This window comes from Eurytemora carolleeae, unplaced genomic scaffold (genome assembly GCF_000591075.1).
Source record: "Eurytemora carolleeae unplaced genomic scaffold, Eaff_2.0 scaffold895, whole genome shotgun sequence".
In the NCBI taxonomy this organism is placed as follows: Eukaryota; Metazoa; Arthropoda; class Copepoda; order Calanoida; family Temoridae; genus Eurytemora; species Eurytemora carolleeae.
In genome coordinates, this window is record NW_019396841.1 from 125,952 (window position 1) to 143,034 (window position 17,083).

General features: G+C 32.1%; 1 protein-coding gene and 1 long non-coding RNA gene across 2 annotated transcripts; both read left to right on the plus strand.

Annotated features, from left to right (window-relative positions):
* Nucleotides 1-9,691: 9,691 nt before the first annotated feature.
* On the plus strand, nt 9,692-11,018 carry LOC111709289 (uncharacterized). The gene is made up of 2 exons (XR_002766825.1): nt 9,692-9,766; nt 10,812-11,018. It is a non-coding gene; the product is annotated as an uncharacterized LOC111709289 (long non-coding RNA).
* Nucleotides 11,019-13,221: 2,203 nt separating this feature from the next.
* Nucleotides 13,222-17,048, plus strand: LOC111709278 (prostaglandin reductase 1). Its single transcript, XM_023482902.1, has 7 exons — nt 13,222-13,355; nt 13,727-13,774; nt 13,923-13,944; nt 14,865-14,933; nt 15,178-15,308; nt 15,947-16,136; nt 16,899-17,048. Exons 1-7 carry the CDS (start codon nt 13,237-13,239, stop codon nt 17,031-17,033), a joined length of 714 nt encoding a protein of 237 aa, XP_023338670.1. The 5' UTR covers nt 13,222-13,236; the 3' UTR covers nt 17,034-17,048.
* The last annotated feature ends 35 nt before the right edge of the window (nt 17,049-17,083 follow it).

Consider the following 17,083-nt stretch of genomic DNA (forward strand, 5'->3'; position numbering starts at 1 on the left):
CATAAAACCTTCTTTGAACAGAAATTTTCTCTTCTCTCTACCAAAATAACAGTGTTATGGTAATTTAATGAAAAGTTTGTTTTCTTGTCTTGATGCAATGAATGTTTTTAGATATAATAAGTTTTCTAACAAAGCAAAAGCAAAAATAGAAAATTAATTTTATTTTTATTTTCATTTAAATTTTTTTTCGGGAAATATCCAAATTTATTTGAACAAAATCCGGGAACCAATCAAAACTTTATAGCAACTTTATCATAAAAGTTTCATAAAAAACTTTATGAAACTATTGTGTACTTTATCATTCTTACTCACTTCATGATGAATTTTATTTTGAGCGTACTATAACGTTAAATTAGCTGTACATTATAGCACGTGTGTTATAAGTTTTGATTGGTTCCCGGATTTTTTTCATAACATTCAGGATATTTTTTTCAATATATGAAAATAAAGTTGAAATTAACTTTTTATTTTTATTTCTGCTTTCTTAAGAAACTTATTTATCTAGTAATAGCTATTGCAAAGACAAAAACACAAACGTTTCATAAAACTATACCTTTAACACTATTATTAGCACGATGTGCTTTTTGGATTTAAATTTTCCCTGTATCTCGAAGGTTCTCGCTTGAACCATCTCGATAAAGAGAAAATTTCTGTCCAAAAACTTTTTAACACTGCGAACCAAAATAATATTGTTATAAATGGTTATTTCAAAGCACAATTAACTTTTTAGGGAGTTGAACGAGGTGCAATCCATGGCCACCATTCAGTTCTTCGTGGACTACCAGGCCTCCTACGGGAACTATATAGTTGATGTGGACGGGAACACCATGCTTGATGTGTTCACACAGGTTTGCTTCATATACAGCTGGTGTCCCACGAAACATGATAGTAGCAAGAGGACTTGAAGGTCGTCTTAGATCATTAAAATATTTTGCGACATTTAATTTTAAACTTGATTTTAAAAGTAAAATTCTAGAGTTAATAATCAAAAGTAACAAACCTTGTCATGGGATTTCCAAAATGTCGCCTGCCTTTTTTGTGCTTTCAATATTACTGAAGAGATATAAAGTATTTTGTTCAGATTTCGACAATCTTGGCTTTATTTAATAAATTAAATGCTGCAAAAACTTTAAAATATCTCCGTTATGTAATATTGACTCCACTGAAATGGCAGACCATGCTTTGCTAAAATGTCTAAGAAATATTTTGTGAGTATTATTTCAAGAAATATAAATGAAAAAGTAGGTTTACAAATCAATGCTGCAAATTATTCCACAGATAAACGACGACCTTTATGTCGTCTCTCAACTGTCATGTTTTGTGGGACTCCCTTTTTACTTTTAAGTACAAAGACATGACTAGAAATGTCGTAGTTACAAAGGAATTCAGTTTTTTCCCCAAACATTTTCTAATCCCTATATCTGAGCAACCCAATGTCGTAGACCTTCATATATTTCAAACAATGAACTCTGTTAGATCAAAAAATCAAAGTTTAAGATATAAAAGGTTTACACTAGCAGATTGCAAAGATATAGGGACAACAAAATTTTAGTTTGTGTTAAAGACTCCATTCCCAAGAGCAACTTTCCATTTCTGTCCTAACCGCACCCTCCTCCCCTCCAGCCTAACCTAAACTTTAGGAAGTTGCCGCTTAGGAAATTGCACAATTGGGAAGTTGCCACTCGGGAAATGCCTTTGGGAAAATACCTAATAACCGTTAGTTGACCTAAGTGAAAAAGATTAAGTAAACCGACCCATTTATTGTAGATTTCCAGTGTTCCGCTAGGTTATAATCATCCAGCTCTTCATAGAGCAGTTCACAGGTTCAACATTAAACATTAAACATTAAACATTAAACATTAAACATTAAACATTAAATATTAAACATTAAGCATTAAACATTAAGCATTCAGCATTAAGCATCAAACATTAAATTTTAAAAATTAACTGTTAAATGTTAAATGTTAAACATTATCGTTTTTTGTTTTAGGGAAGACATGGCAACTGCCTTGGTAAACAGGCCAGCTCTAGGTGTATTTCCTGGAGGGGATTGGAATAATAGGCTTAGGTACTGAATATTTATACAATTTTTTTTAAATAGAAAATATTATTTTTGTTGGAATTTGCAAGTACAATATCAAGATTATATTTCGATAGCTATTTCGATCCACATGATAACCTTAAAGATAATTTGTGTATGAAGCGTATGAAGTCCAGACTGTAAATTTATTTCCATTGCAATGATAATAATAGAAGTCATAATTCAAGAGATGTATTTGTATATATATATATATATATATATAATACTGTAACGAATATTATGATTACCATGATACACCTAGAGATGTATTGATGGTAATATCTAATACTGTAATAGATATTATGATTAATATGATACATCAAGAGATGTATTGATGGTAATATCTAATACTATAATTGATATTATGATTAATATGATACATCTAGAGATATATTGATGGTAATATCTAATACTGTAATAGATATTATGATTACCATGATACACCTAGAGATGTAGTGATGGTAATATCTAATACTGTAATAGATATTATGATTACCATGATACACCTAGAGATGTATTGATGGTAATATCTAATACTGTAATAGATATTATGATAACCATGATACACCTAGAGATGTAGTGATAGTAATATCTAATACTGTAACAGATATTATGATTACTATGATACACCTAGAGATGTATTGATGCGTGTTGCCCCCGCGGGGATGGATCACGTGATCACTATGATGTGTGGGACCTGCAGCAATGAGAACGCCATGAAGTTGATGTTTATGAAGTACGCTGAGAATCTCAGGGGTGGAAAGGACTTTACTCAGGTTTAAATGAGCTCTCTACAATAAAAACCATAATACTGTGGAATAGGAAGACGACTTTTAGACTCATGTTATGACTTGAAATAATCCAATGAACACTAAACACATTGTGCAGTGTAAACAGACCCATTTCACTTAATAAGTGATTTTATAAGTTACTAATATCACTTTTTGCTTTGTAACAATATGAAATAAACTTAATTATTACTTTAATGTCGTCCTCCTGTTCCATGGTTTTCTGGTTCTCGCTGTATACAAATATTTCTTTTTAATTGATCAAACAATATTATTTTGTTTTGAACATTTTTTATGCCTTATATTTATCTTAAAAGAATATTTTATCGTCTGGTGCAATTCTACAGTACAGTAATTGCAGTTTCTACCATTTAATAATGATTATGATAATAACTCTTATAGAGTATAAAAACAGTTCAGGATGAATTTAAAAAATAAGTATAAGTTTAAGTATTATAAACAAAAATTATTGGAATCATTTGAATACAATGAGACGTTTTTACATTGTATAATGTCTGAATAATAGAAAATATTTGTTAGTAAAATCACAAGAAAGGATGGCCCCCAGAAGAAACGTTTCTTTTAATTATTTAATTATTTAATTACTCGGACGAAAAATCTAGCAATAACTCTACAGTAAACAAATTTGTTGATTGTGAACATATTTCTAAATAGAAGTTTGAGAAGAAATCAATTATATCTTTATCGTCGTTATATTGAATTCTTTGACGTTTGAAAATATTTTTGCAGATTTCTTTAAACTCTTTAAATGTCGTCTTTTCAAAAAAAATTCCAGGAAATTTACGGAAAACGTTTGTGAACAATAAAACATTAAATAGACCGATAACTAACTAAGATCACTTATTTTTATAATAAAAGTTGATTTTATTTTCTAAACAAGTAATTATTTGTTACATTTTTCGTCGGCTTTTTAAATAATTGGAAAAGGTTTTATTCTGCGAACCATCCCTTCTGGTGAAATTTTTAAAAACGATTTTACGCTCTTATTTAGAACTTATTGATCCAAAAAACGTCTGATTCAATATCAATGAATCCTAAAAATGTTCTCTAAAATACTTCACTCTCTGACCTCTGTTCATATACACTATACAGGGTGTCCCAATAAACATGGGAATTAGGAGACGTCGATTGAAAATCGTCTTCAATTTCTGATAATTGATAAATGACAAAGAGTGTTCAAAATAAAGATTAAGTCCTATGAGCTTTCGAAAATGTCGTCTGCCTTCTTTGTATCTTCAAAATTGACGGACATATTAAACATTTTTAAGACTTCGCTGTTCTAAATATCTCAGTCAATTTTGAAGGTGTACATATGGAATGCTACATTTTGAACTCCCAAGACTATAGTATAGACTATCATTAACTGTTTTAACTGGAATGCTTCAAAAATTGTGTTCACGTTATAATGCAACGCGAAACAAATACTATTTAAAAGTTGTCGCTTATTCCTATGTTTAATGGGACACTCTGTATTTTTCCGGTCACTCGCGTGAACACTTGAATTCTATTGAATTTACCAAATTTTAGCTGTATTCATCCAATAACTCTTAGGCTTTTCAAGAAGACTCTCTTCAAAAAAAATAAATTTTGCCTTTTACATTTATTTAATTTAGGAAGAGTTGGACTCGGCCATAAGAGGGGAGGCGCCAGGAATTCCTAAAGTACGTTTTTTTTGCAAACTGATGCGTTATTTAATATTTTGTATCTTTCAGTTTTATAATCTTTACTTTAAAAATATCATTTTTTATCCTCTCAACAAAATAAAAACATTTAATCCTCAACATTAAACATTAAAATAAAATATTCCTTTTTAAAATTTTTTTTTCAGATGTCAATTCTATCCTTTCCGGGCAGTTTTCATGGACGCTCCATTGGTAATGTACACTTTTCTTCTGCAATAATTGTATGTATGAATGACTGTACACCCTGGATTTGAGTCTTGGAAATTCTTTAATAAACTAAAACTTTTCAAAATAATTAAAAACTAGATTATACCTTATACCAGGGTGTTTGAGTGTGACGCATTCTAAAGCTATTCATCTTGTGGATATTCCTCTGATGGGTTGGCCAACTTCAGAATATCCTAGATATAAATATCCATTAGCACAAAATGAAAGGTACAGGTTGAAATCAAATATGAAATTAGTTCCTCATTGTCATTGATTTATATCTAGAGAACATTTTTCTGAACGAAGGTGTCGTTAAGATTATATTTTTCAGAAAAATAAAAAACGATTGTTTTTGAAACAATTTTGATCGTTCTCGAACGATTTTAAATCGTTTGTTCAAAGGAACTTGAACGAAGGATTTTACTGAATGATCGTTGAGTGAGAAAACGAAGGAAATAAATGGACAATGAGAAATAATTTTGGAAAAACTATCTAATTGGTTTATTTTCATACACAGATTTTAAACCGCTCTACTTTTGATTTATTTATTACAATACAATGGAAACCGATATTTAGCGGAGTTATTGTTTTATTTGTAAACAGAATAGAAAATTATATTACAACTAAAACTGAAAGCTAGTCTTTAACATTTTTATTCATTCATCAATTTTAACAACGGTCACAATGGTATTAAGCCTTTGCCCAGCTCAAATCTACTACTCAACTTGATAAACCTTTGATAACTCAAACTAAGATTATTTGATTTAACAGTATTCATATAGTTGGAAATATCTAAGGTCTACGACATAGGATTGCAAAGATTTATGGATTAGAAAATACGAAATTGGGGCAAAGGCTCAATTCCTTTAAAAATTCCTTTACAAAATATATGTAAAGGGTTCCTTACGCAATCTATGTACAGGGTTACTCACAAAGGATGATACTGCAGAGACGACAGAACGGAATTTATTCTATCTTTCTTCTTGGTTCTCTTGAAACTGTAAACTTTTTTCTTTCATCGTCAAATCATCAAGTATTATAGTATATCATTTCATAAATATATACATGTGGTTTCTAGCCTTCAGATAGTTATTTATATATAGAGCTGTATAAGAATTAATTAGCGGCGTCATGTGCCAAATTGTACCTTTTTTGCGTTTCTGAACTTTTGATTTTGAGAAATGTTTCTCGGATTTTAAAAGGCCATAAGAGGACCCCAAAAAAAAATTGAAAAAATACTATCCAGGAGAGTTGCACAAAAAAGATACACCTTTGCACCAGACGCCACTAATCACACCTTTTTTTTACTCACCCTGTATATATATTGATTTATATTGAGGTATTATTGTCGAACCTGTACAAGCCGAGGGGGGAGATCATCATGGGTCAGCTCAATGGTTTCAAGGTCTACAGGTTAGATGTGGGGCACACGTTAGGAATAGCAACCTCGAACCTCATTCCATTCCCGCTGTTCAAAGCCAATGGGTCTAACTCTAAACCTAAATCAATTTTCCTCGGGCCTTTTTTTCTTAAGGCAACACCTTTATAAGCTGTAACTAGTTCCTAAATATGTTCATTTCCTAAGTTGGAAAAATTTTCTTTTATTAAATTATTAATATTATTATTGAACTATTAAAGTTTTTTAAAATAATGATATCTTTTTCCTGAGAGTGTAATCCTTTCAATTAATTAAAAACAATATTAAAAATAATCTTCTTAAAATATTTTCGTTTAAAGATATGTTTATAGTTTTGAAAATGATATATTTCTGTTTACACTGACCAGCCATAAATCAACCAGACTGCGCTGAAGGGTTGAATCAATTGTAAAGCCTGGGTCGAATTTGAAGTTTCTCATCGGCTTGGTCTTTGATTTTACCTCACTTTCTGGCTTGTAATTTTTCATACGGTGGTAAGCTATTATGTCACTACAATAAAGACGACTTTTCATTTAAGTTTTGATTGTTAACAAGCTTTCTTCGAATTTCAAGTTTACAAATAATCAAAGAGAAGCATTTTAAGTTGATAAATTCTCTTGACTTCTATAGTTTTGTGGATCCATGCTATTTAACACCTTAATTTACATCAAAATTGAATTCAAAAGTCGTCTTCATTGTATTGATATAATCGCCTACCACTGTAGCTTAGACATAAACATTTTAGAACTATATAGAACGTTTTAAGCTGAATTTGATAAAAAAATTATTTGGCAAAATTAGTCAAGGGTTACGAAAGTTATTATTAAACAAGCCAAAAAAAGGGACAATTAGTATTTTTAGGATATTTGCTCCACACATGGAATCCGTCTTCTGATAGATGAAGTACAAACTGGAGGAGGAGCTACAGGAACAATATTCATAATTTCATAATTTTATTATTTCATAATTTCACATCATTTTGTTGATGATCAGGGTGTCTTACAAAACATAATCGACGTGAAGATCGTCTGTGATCGACTTGAAGATCGTCTGTGATCGACTATTGAAGTATTTAGCGGCATTAATCGATACTCGGTTGACTAATTTTAGAAATAAAATTCTCAAATCAATGTTTACCAAATAATGACGTAATGAATTAAGGAACAAAAAAGGTTTACCATATTTTGGAAATGTCAGAACTAGCAGAATTCTGTGATTATTGCATTTTATGATTTATATGATTACTGCCGCAAATTATTTCAAAGATCAAAGACAATGTTCAAGCTGTGTTAACACCTTGTACAAGAACCTGATATTGTTGTACATGAACCTAATATTGTTGTACATGAACCAGATATTGTTGTACATGAACCTGATATCGATGTACATTTACCTGAGATTGTTGTTCACGATCCTGGTATTGTTGTACATAAAACTGATATTGTTGTACATGAATCTAATATTGTTGTACATGAACCTGATATTGTTGTACATGAATCTAATGTTATTGTACATGAACGTGATATTGTTGTACATAAATCTAATATTGTTGTACATGCACCTGATATTGTTGTACATTAACCTGATATTGTTGTACATGAACCCGATTTTGCTGTACATGTACCTAATATTGTACATGAAGGTAAGATGTGGTGTCACGAGCACTATAACCTGAAGGATGTCCCCGATCTCGTCACATACTCAAAGAAGATGCTTGCAGGAGGAATTTATCATAAAGTAAAATATTCTTATAAGGAATTGTAGACGTCATTGACCCTAATTGGCCCTCCCTTTGTACAGAGTTGCATGTCTGATGGATAACAGTATCCTAATAACCTTCGATTGATTATTATTTATCGCTAAAAATTGTTAATAAATTAGTTTACAAGATTCAAGATATCATAATATTTACTTTCCATAAAACGCAGACAATAAATATCCTTAATATTCGAACCATTAGGGAACCGCGATGAACGGATGAACATAGAAATATATGTACCGTCAGCATTTACACAATTAAAACACCATTTTCTACCGTCAATGATCAGTCACAATTGTTAAAAGGGTAGAGTAGTAAATCAGGCACTCGTCTATTTACACAGAGGGTCTTTTAAAGTTTTACACACAGTCCCGTTTAACACTAGCGATTAGTTGATTGAAGGGATCATTTATTGATTGATTAATCGATTGGTTGATTGATTGATTGATTAATTGATAGAAAACTTCAGAAAGGTATTTTTTTTCAAATACTTCTTTCATTTAGTTTAATTATCATCATTTTATAAATACTTTAAAATGCGAAAGATTAAAATTAACCTAAAACCGTGATCATGGCATTATTGCTCGGCAATTGATCGTCTTTTTTATCTTTTAATCATGAAATGTTTATATGAATCTCGTAATTAGTATTTGATTTATTTCTAAATGAGTGCCCTAGCTGGATATCAAGTTTTTATCGAACTTTAGATGGATAATTTAAATAAAGGGATCAATCGCTTATCTCTGAAATATGAAATTAGTTATGAGGGATATCGAGATCAAGCCCCATTTCATCCTGATTTCTGAAATATATTAGAACAATTAAATATTTTAGAAAGAACAATGAAGATAATTATTTTTCTTCCCCTAGGTTTAGAAGAACTTTGTTCCGTGTTCCCTGGCGTGTTTGCTAATGCAAGGTAAATCAGATATTTACTAGACTTCTTCATTTTCGTGACTCGTGAGTCAAATATCTCAATATATAATACCACAGTCGTCTAATGTATTTTCATGAAAACAAATAGACTGACAATACATTATGTGTGTTTGCAGTTATTATAAAAGTAAATAGCTCAAAAATCAAACTGAATTGGGGCTGCGTAGTAGTGTACACTGCACAATTATTGGATTGAGTCGTAGTGTCGTCTTCCTATTCCACATTTTTATGGGCCCTCACTGCACTAAACATCCTGATTTAAACTATTTTCTAGGGGTAAAGGAACACTGTGTGCTGTGGACTGTGGATCTTCTCAAATAAGGAAAATTCAGATAAAAATTTACAGAAATAACATATTCATTTTTGAAGAACTAGGCTTTTAGCGCGCTTTGCGCCCATCTTCTTTTTCAACTTTTAATTGTGGCTTTATCCGTGAGCATCTTCTCTTTTTACAGTATAAAAAAGGGTTGCGGATTTCATATTATTTTTTGGCGCATTTTCAAAATTTTAAAAAATTAAAAGACATTTAAACACTAATTTTTGAACTTTGAATCATTCATAAACCTTCCCTGGGGTTACGCGAGCTGCAACACACAATTTGGGGCCGATCGGTTCAGCCGTTTTGACGTTTATTGGATACAAACAAACAAACAAACAAACAGACAAGCTAAATTTATATGTTATATATGTACGATTTTTTTACTACATAAATGTCTTCAATTATATTCCATTCGAGATGTTAAACGTTTTTTGATTGATCCAATTATAAAATTTGTCATTGCAGAAGAATTATCTGATTTCTCTCAGGGATAAACTAATTGCCAGTCTGAGAAAACAAGGTGTTCATCTCGGTGTCTGCGGGGAAACAACTGTAAGGTAAATATATGGGAGGCTGACTGTCATAGTCGTTTATATATTGATTTTGGTAGCTGGCTGTGCGAACGACCGTGTGTTTGAACAATTTAATGTTCAATCGGCAATCGCCTGCTGGTTTCAAAGTCAAGCCCCCTAGTTGCACGTACATCCCTCTGGTTTCACGTTTAACCCCCTGGTTGCACGTTCAACCTTGTTGCATGGCCAAACCTTTTGTTACATGTTAAACGGTCTGGTTGCACTTTCAACCCTCTGTGTGCACGCTCAACCCTTGGTCTGGATCTACGTTCAACGGCCTGGTTGCAAATTCAACCGTCTTGTTGCACGTTCAACCACCTGGTTGCACATTTCACCCCCTGGTTGCACCTTCAACACTTGCTTGCACAGTCAACCACCTGGTTACACATTCAACCGCCTGGTTGCAGGTTCAACCGTCTTGTTGCACGTTCAACCGCCTGGTTGCACGTCCAACCTCCTGGTTGTACGGTCAATCCCCTGGTCTGGCTGTTTGTTAAACTCCCTGGTTGTATTTTTTTTTCGCTTACTGTTCGTAAAACCAATTGTTTGTTATGCAAAAGTTTCGCATTTTTTCGAAAACAGATTAATGCGAAATTTTGCGAAAAAGCGAAAATCATCTTCATGAATTTCCGCATTGTTATCGCTTCCTTTCGCAAAATTCAATTTCTGAAAAAAATTTCGTACAGTGAAACCATTAATAACGAATACAACGAAAGAATTTATCAAATGTCGCCTTGACAATTTTTCAATGAGTTTTATACTATATTACGTAAATTTCAGTCTTTGCGAAAATAAATAAATAGCCATGAATATGCGGGAATAGTTTTAAAGTGTTCCATATAATCATTTAATTAAAAAAATAAATATCTGCAACATTCAATATCAGAAAGGGAAGAATACGACATTTGATGAATTCTTTCAATGTATTCGTTATTAAGGGTTTCACTGTATTTTTTCGCGAAAGTTTTCTTCCGCTGAAAACCCTGCCTAACCAGAGCTGACCAACTTGTTGTTTTTAATACTTTTTTAGATTCCGTCCTACGCTGACCTTTGATGACCAACATCTAGAAATTCTTCTCCCTGCTCTTCATCATTCTGCCAAACAAATAGACTCAGCTTAATAAATTATAATTTGTAAATCATAAGAAAAAAGACAACCTAAATTTTGTTGAAGAATTGTTTCATTTAGTTTGTTAAAAATAAAATATTCGACGCATGCACGTCAGACTGAGACCTAGATAAGTTGATTAACTGTATATAGGACGTCAGACACCTGTGTGGAAGGGTTAAACTAAACTTTTAAATGAAAAATTTGAATGTTTAAATAAGAAATTTGTATCGTTCTTGAAAAATAGTGAGAAATAGGATGGCTTACCATGTGGTTTAAGAGAAGGATAAGATGGTTTACCATGGTTTAAGAGAAGGATGGTTTACCATGGTTTAAGAGGGGGATAGGATGGTTTACCATGGTTTAAGAAATGGGTTTGGATGGTTTACCATGGTTTAAGAGAAGGAGAGGATAGTTTACCATGGTTTAAGAGAAGGATGAGATGATTTACCATGGTTTAAGAGAAGGATAAGATGGTTTACCATGGTTTAAGAGAAGGATAAGATGGTTTACCATGGTTTAGGAGAAGAATAAGATGGTTTATCATGGTTTAAGAGAAGGATAAGATGGTTTAGAAGAAGAAGGAATGTGTACGCTCTGTACACTTTTATATGACATCATTGGCTGCAGTATTGGTTTTAATTTTTAAATTCTAACAATCAACATTAAAACTCTAGTTTTAAGTAGCCAAATTTTTTTAACTAATTACATTGCAATCTGTTTTAAGATAAAGTTTATCTAAAAAGATATTAAAGTTTCGTGCCAAAATCCGAAACAGATTGTCCAGTGAGGGAGGGGGTCCAGAGTTCCTTAAATAATAATCACCGCCACCCAAATCTGTTTTGCGGCAAGCGCACGCCTCAATTGGTAATCTCCAACACCTCAATTTCTATAAAAATTATGAACTTTTGAATTATTCAAATCGTTAAATTAATTTTTCAACATTATGAAAATAGAAATAATTGCTCATTCAAGAAATAGATGTAATAATTTGTGATACACTTGTAATTTTTCAATTTACGAGTATGGGAATTTTTAAATACAGGGTGTCCCACGAAACATGACAGTTGATAAATAGTTTTGAATGTCGTCTTCCATACATTGTATTAGATATTAAAGGCTGTTTGCAGTTTATTTCGTTTAAAAAATCTTTTGCTCTAGTAAATTTTACTTTGAAATTAATGTTACTATAATATGACTCCTAAATAATATTTTTATTATTGTCTTTCGTATTAAAAAACTTATCAAATTATGGAAGAAGACATTCTAAACTATTTATACCAACTGTCATGTTTCGTGGGACACCCTGTATATATAAGTTATGAACTCGGAAATTGTTCAAATCTTATACACAAACTGAAACAAACAATAATCTTGTAGCGAATATGGCCTATGTAGCGTTTTTATAGCGTAGCGTTTTTAAAGTGTAGCGTTTTCATAGGGTAGCGTATGTATAGTATGACCAGATTAAAGACCGTATTCAATAGCAAAGGTCACTATATACACACCAAGGTCTGTACTCTCCAGCTTCCAAGGATCCTATAATTCAAGGATAGATGATGAAGATTAGAAACCGGCGTATTGAATAAAATTGGTAAAAGAAGTCTACAATAAGATGAATACAGCGGATGAAGAAACAGAAACTCTTCTCTATATCTATCCTTTAACTACAAAGTACTTGCAAAGACGCCCAGCCCTGCAGAGTGCAGGTCACAGAATACGTAGTGTTACAGTGTGTTATCTTTGCAGCTTAAAGCCAGGGCTAGCATTTTAGGCATATAGTGGAATATCATTCATATTGTTTATCAGTTGTCTTTACACTCCTCTATCACTTAGTTCTTATAGAAAACTTAGCCAAGGTTTATTTTCTTGTTCTCTTGAAGGTTTATCTTCTTGTTCTTTTGAAGATTTATCTTCTTGTTCTCTTCAAGGTTTATCTTCTTGCTCTCTTGAAGGTTTATCTCCTTGTTCTCTTGAAGGTTTATCTCCTTGTTCTCTTGAAGGTTTATCTTTTTGTTCTCTTGAAGGTTTATCTTCTTGTTCTCTTGAAGGTTTATCTCCTTGTTCTCTTGAAGGTGTATCTTCTTGTTCTCTTCAAGGTTTATCTTCTTGTTCTCTTGAAGGTTTATCCTCTTGTTCTCTTGAAGGTTAATCTTTTTGTTCTCTTAAAGGTTTAGCTTCTAGTTCTCTTGAAGGTTTATCTTCTTGTTCTCTTCAAGGTTTATCTTCTTGTTCTCTTGAAGGTTTATATATTCTTGTTCTCTTAAAGTTTTATCTTCTTGTTATCTTGAAGGTTTATCTTTAAAATGAAATGAAATTAATTATTTTCAGATTTTATATCTTCAAAATGGTTCAAGGAAGAAAGTGGGTTTTGAAAAGACATTTCTCCGGAGAACCTAAGCTTGATGATTTTGAACTGGTTGAGGAGGAACTGCCTGAACTCAAGGATGGAGAAATTATGTTTAGGTACAGTGGTCTACAGTGAGAAAATAATGGAATAGGAAGACGCATTAGACATTTAATAAATTAATAATTTTGTTACATGGGTCTGTTTTCACTGCACATTTGACTATTTAAAGCTAAATATTTATTAGAAAAGTCGTCTTTCTATTTCAAGGTTGTCTGATTATCACTTTAAAATATTAACTGGAATTAGACCCTAGCTATTGGTAATTAAAGTGGACCAATTTGTATATAAACAAAATCAAATACACACAAGCTTCTTTAAATGTCGTCTTACTTTCCACAGTGTATTGGTATAAAATGAAAGTTTAAACATTCAATTTAGAAATTTAAACTGTTTTCTTTCTAAACTGTCAATTTTTTTATATTTTCAGGTCTCTGTTTATCAGCGTTGATCCTTACCAGAGACCATACAGTGCAAGGTAAGTCTTCATTACAATAATGGCATCTTTAACTTTCTACAGGGAATCCAAGATATATGAAAACATAGCAACAGTTTTTTATAATGTCGTATTCTCAACATATTTTAGATCAAATGCCGCGGAAAAAAACGATTTTATACTATATCAGTTGCTGTCCTGCGTACTTCAGGGCTATTAATTTAACTTGAATTCAAAATAAAAAGCAGTTTTTTACAAATTATCAAAAAGCCTATGACTCTACAATGATATTTGGATATATTTTCAAAAATGTATTCAACCCTTTGAAGTTGTGGTCATCTCAGCAGCTTTCTTTTTTTTGCACACCAATGATGAAGCATAAAGCTGTCATACATTTTAAAATAAATTTCAAGACGACATTTTATGCATTTTTGCTATGTGAGATTGGCCGGTTTACACAGAACTTTGGAGAAATCGAAAGAATTCATAAAATGTTGTCTTGACAATTTTTCAATAGGGGTTTATATTATTAATGGGACCTTATAGAGGACGTAAGTCAGACTCTAATAAAAACGCATAAATAACTTCCAGTATATATATTTCTTATAACTTATTACTAGAGGGTTCAGAACTAGAGTCAATATCGANACATATTTTGTAAAAAAATGCGTTGAAAATATTCTGAAGTTTGAATGTCAATAAAATTAATTGAAAATATAAAATTCTTAAATTTCTCAATCGAAAGATAAAAAATAATGACGACGATGCATCCAAAGTATTATAGCTACCACTGTGCTTTATCTTTATATTCTGGATTGGACTGTATGTCCCATAGATTAAATATTAAGGATTTTTTACCTTTTCAGGTTTTTTAATGTTGGAAATATCAAGTGAATTAATTAGATTTTAAGTGAAGACTTTATTTTCTTCTTTATTTATTTATTCTTAATTTTTCTCTTCAGAGTCTTTTGTTTTTGTTTTTTTAAAGGAAACGTATTCTCCAAGATAAAAACAATAGTTTTTTAATTATTTTTTTTTGTTGAAGTTTGAGAGATATTTGCCACGATTAAGAAATATAAGGTGAAACAAATGTCATTCAAATTATTAGTAAAATATTGACTTTCATGGTCAGGGCTCCGAGATTGTCCTTTACGCTGGTTGGGTGGAAAGAGGAGTTGTCAACCCTAATGAGCTTGCAAAGGAAATATTTCGGACATAAAAAAAATATTTCAAAAAAATAGAAAACCTTTATTTTTTTAAGACATCAGTTGTTTGAAAAAAAATTCTTCTATCACATCAACTGTTTTTTGTTTGTTATATTTCATGAATAATTAAATAATTTACTTAGTTACAAAACAAAAGTTTTCAACAAAATATCTCCCAAAATAAGGTTCCAACACTTGTGCCAAACAATATGTGATTAACTCCAATATTGTTGAAAACAGCGGAGTGTTGGACTTGGAGCTCCCTGGAAGTATCCTAAGGTGAAGGGTATATCTGCTAGCATGATGCTCGGCTCCTGCGGCATGCCAGGATGCACGGCATACTTCGGACTTCTGAGACTCTGTGAACCTAAGTAAAATAATTGTCTTTGTGTCAAAGAAATCTTTTTGACCATTTTAGATTAATGTAAGGGATGTTAGGTACTCTCCAGAAGGTATTCTCCAAACGGCAACTTTTCAAGGGTATTTTCCCTAGTGGCAAGTTCAAAAGACTGTCCTAGCCGCAACGTTTTGCCTCCACAAGCCTGTTTTAGCTGCAGCGCTTAGCCCAACCTTGCCACCGCGCTCGGGCCCTATTGCAGCCTGTGTCGCCTCAGAAAGCCTAGCCAAACCTTATGGAAGGTTGCCCTTGGGAAAATGCCTAAGGGAAAATACCTAACACGTGTACAGGTACTCTCTAAATAACTTAAAATACTACTTCATAAATATACATATAAATTGTATCCTGTATCCTGCATCCTGTATCCTGTATTCTGTATCCTGTATCCTGTATCCTGTATCCTGTATTCTGTATCATGTATCCTGTATCCTGTATCCTTTATTCTGTATCCTGTATCCTGTATCCTGTATCCTGTATCCTGTATCCTGTATCCTGTATCCTGTATCCTGTATCCTGTATCCTGTATCCTGTATCCTGTATCCTGTATCCTGTATCCTGTATCCTGTATCCTGTATCATGTATCATGTATCATGTATCATGTATCCTGTATAGGTCTGGAGAGACTGTAGTTGTATCCGGAGCTGCAGGTGCTGTAGGATCTATAGTGGGACAGATAGCGAAACTAAAAGGTTGCAAAGTCATTGGTTTCGCAGGAACTGAGGACAAGGTTAAATGGTTGAAACAAATTGGTTTTGATCATGCTTACAACTACAAGAAGACAACTGTAGAGGATGCTTTAAAGGTAGAATTTAAAAATCCTATTTTTTTTAACATATATTTTCAGCCAGCGACCCTAAGTGTATCTTATGTCTTAGGTCAGTTATGACGTAAATTAAATAGAAAACCATGTATTACTACATGTAAATAGAAAACTATGTATTAATACATGTAAATAGAAAACCATGTATTAATACATGTACATAGAAAACCATGTATTTCTACATGTAAATAGAAAACCATGTATTACTACATGTAAATAGAAAACCATGTATTACTACATGTAAATAGAAAACCATGTATTACTACATGTAAATAGAAAACCATGTATTACTACATGTAAATAGAAAACCATGTATTACTACATGTAAATAGAAAACCATGTATTAATACATGTAAATAGAAAACCATGTATTAATACATGTAAATAGAAAACCATGTATTAATACATGTAAATAGAAAATCAAGTATTAATTCATGTGTAAATAAATCCTGAAAATTATGATTTCCATATTTTCTTACCAGTAATCCAAAAATTTTAAATAACAGACAAGTTTTTTATATCAATTTTGAATTGGAATTATGAAAACCCAATTTTTGGAGTCTGCTCCCAATGTCGTGGATTACCATTATGTAAACCCAATTTTAGAAGTCTGCTCCCAATGGCGTGGATTGAAACCCAATTTTAGGAGCCTGCTCCCAATGGCGTGGATTGCAATTATGTAAACCCTATTTTAATAGTCTGCTCCCAATGGCGTGGATTGCAATTATGTAAACCCTATTTTAGGAGTCTGCACCCAATGGCGTGGATTGCAATTATGTAAACCCTATTTTAGGAGTCTGCACCCAATGGCGTGGATTGCAATTATGTAAACCCTATTTTAGGAGTCTGCTCCCAATGGCGTGGATTGCAATTATGTAAACCCTATTTTAAGACTCTGCTCCCAATGGCGTGGATTGCAATTATGTAAA

Bases quoted from the DNA above. Each gene is read 5' to 3' on its own strand.
- LOC111709278 (XM_023482902.1), top strand. From the start codon at position 13,237: ATGGTTCAAGGAAGAAAGTGGGTTTTGAAAAGACATTTCTCCGGAGAA. The intron at 13,356-13,726 runs GTACAGTGGTCT...TTATATTTTCAG, and splicing joins GATGGAGAAATTATGTTTAG to GTCTCTGTTTATCAGCGTTG. The intron at 14,934-15,177 runs GAAATATTTCGG...TGTTGAAAACAG, and splicing joins ACCCTAATGAGCTTGCAAAG to CGGAGTGTTGGACTTGGAGC.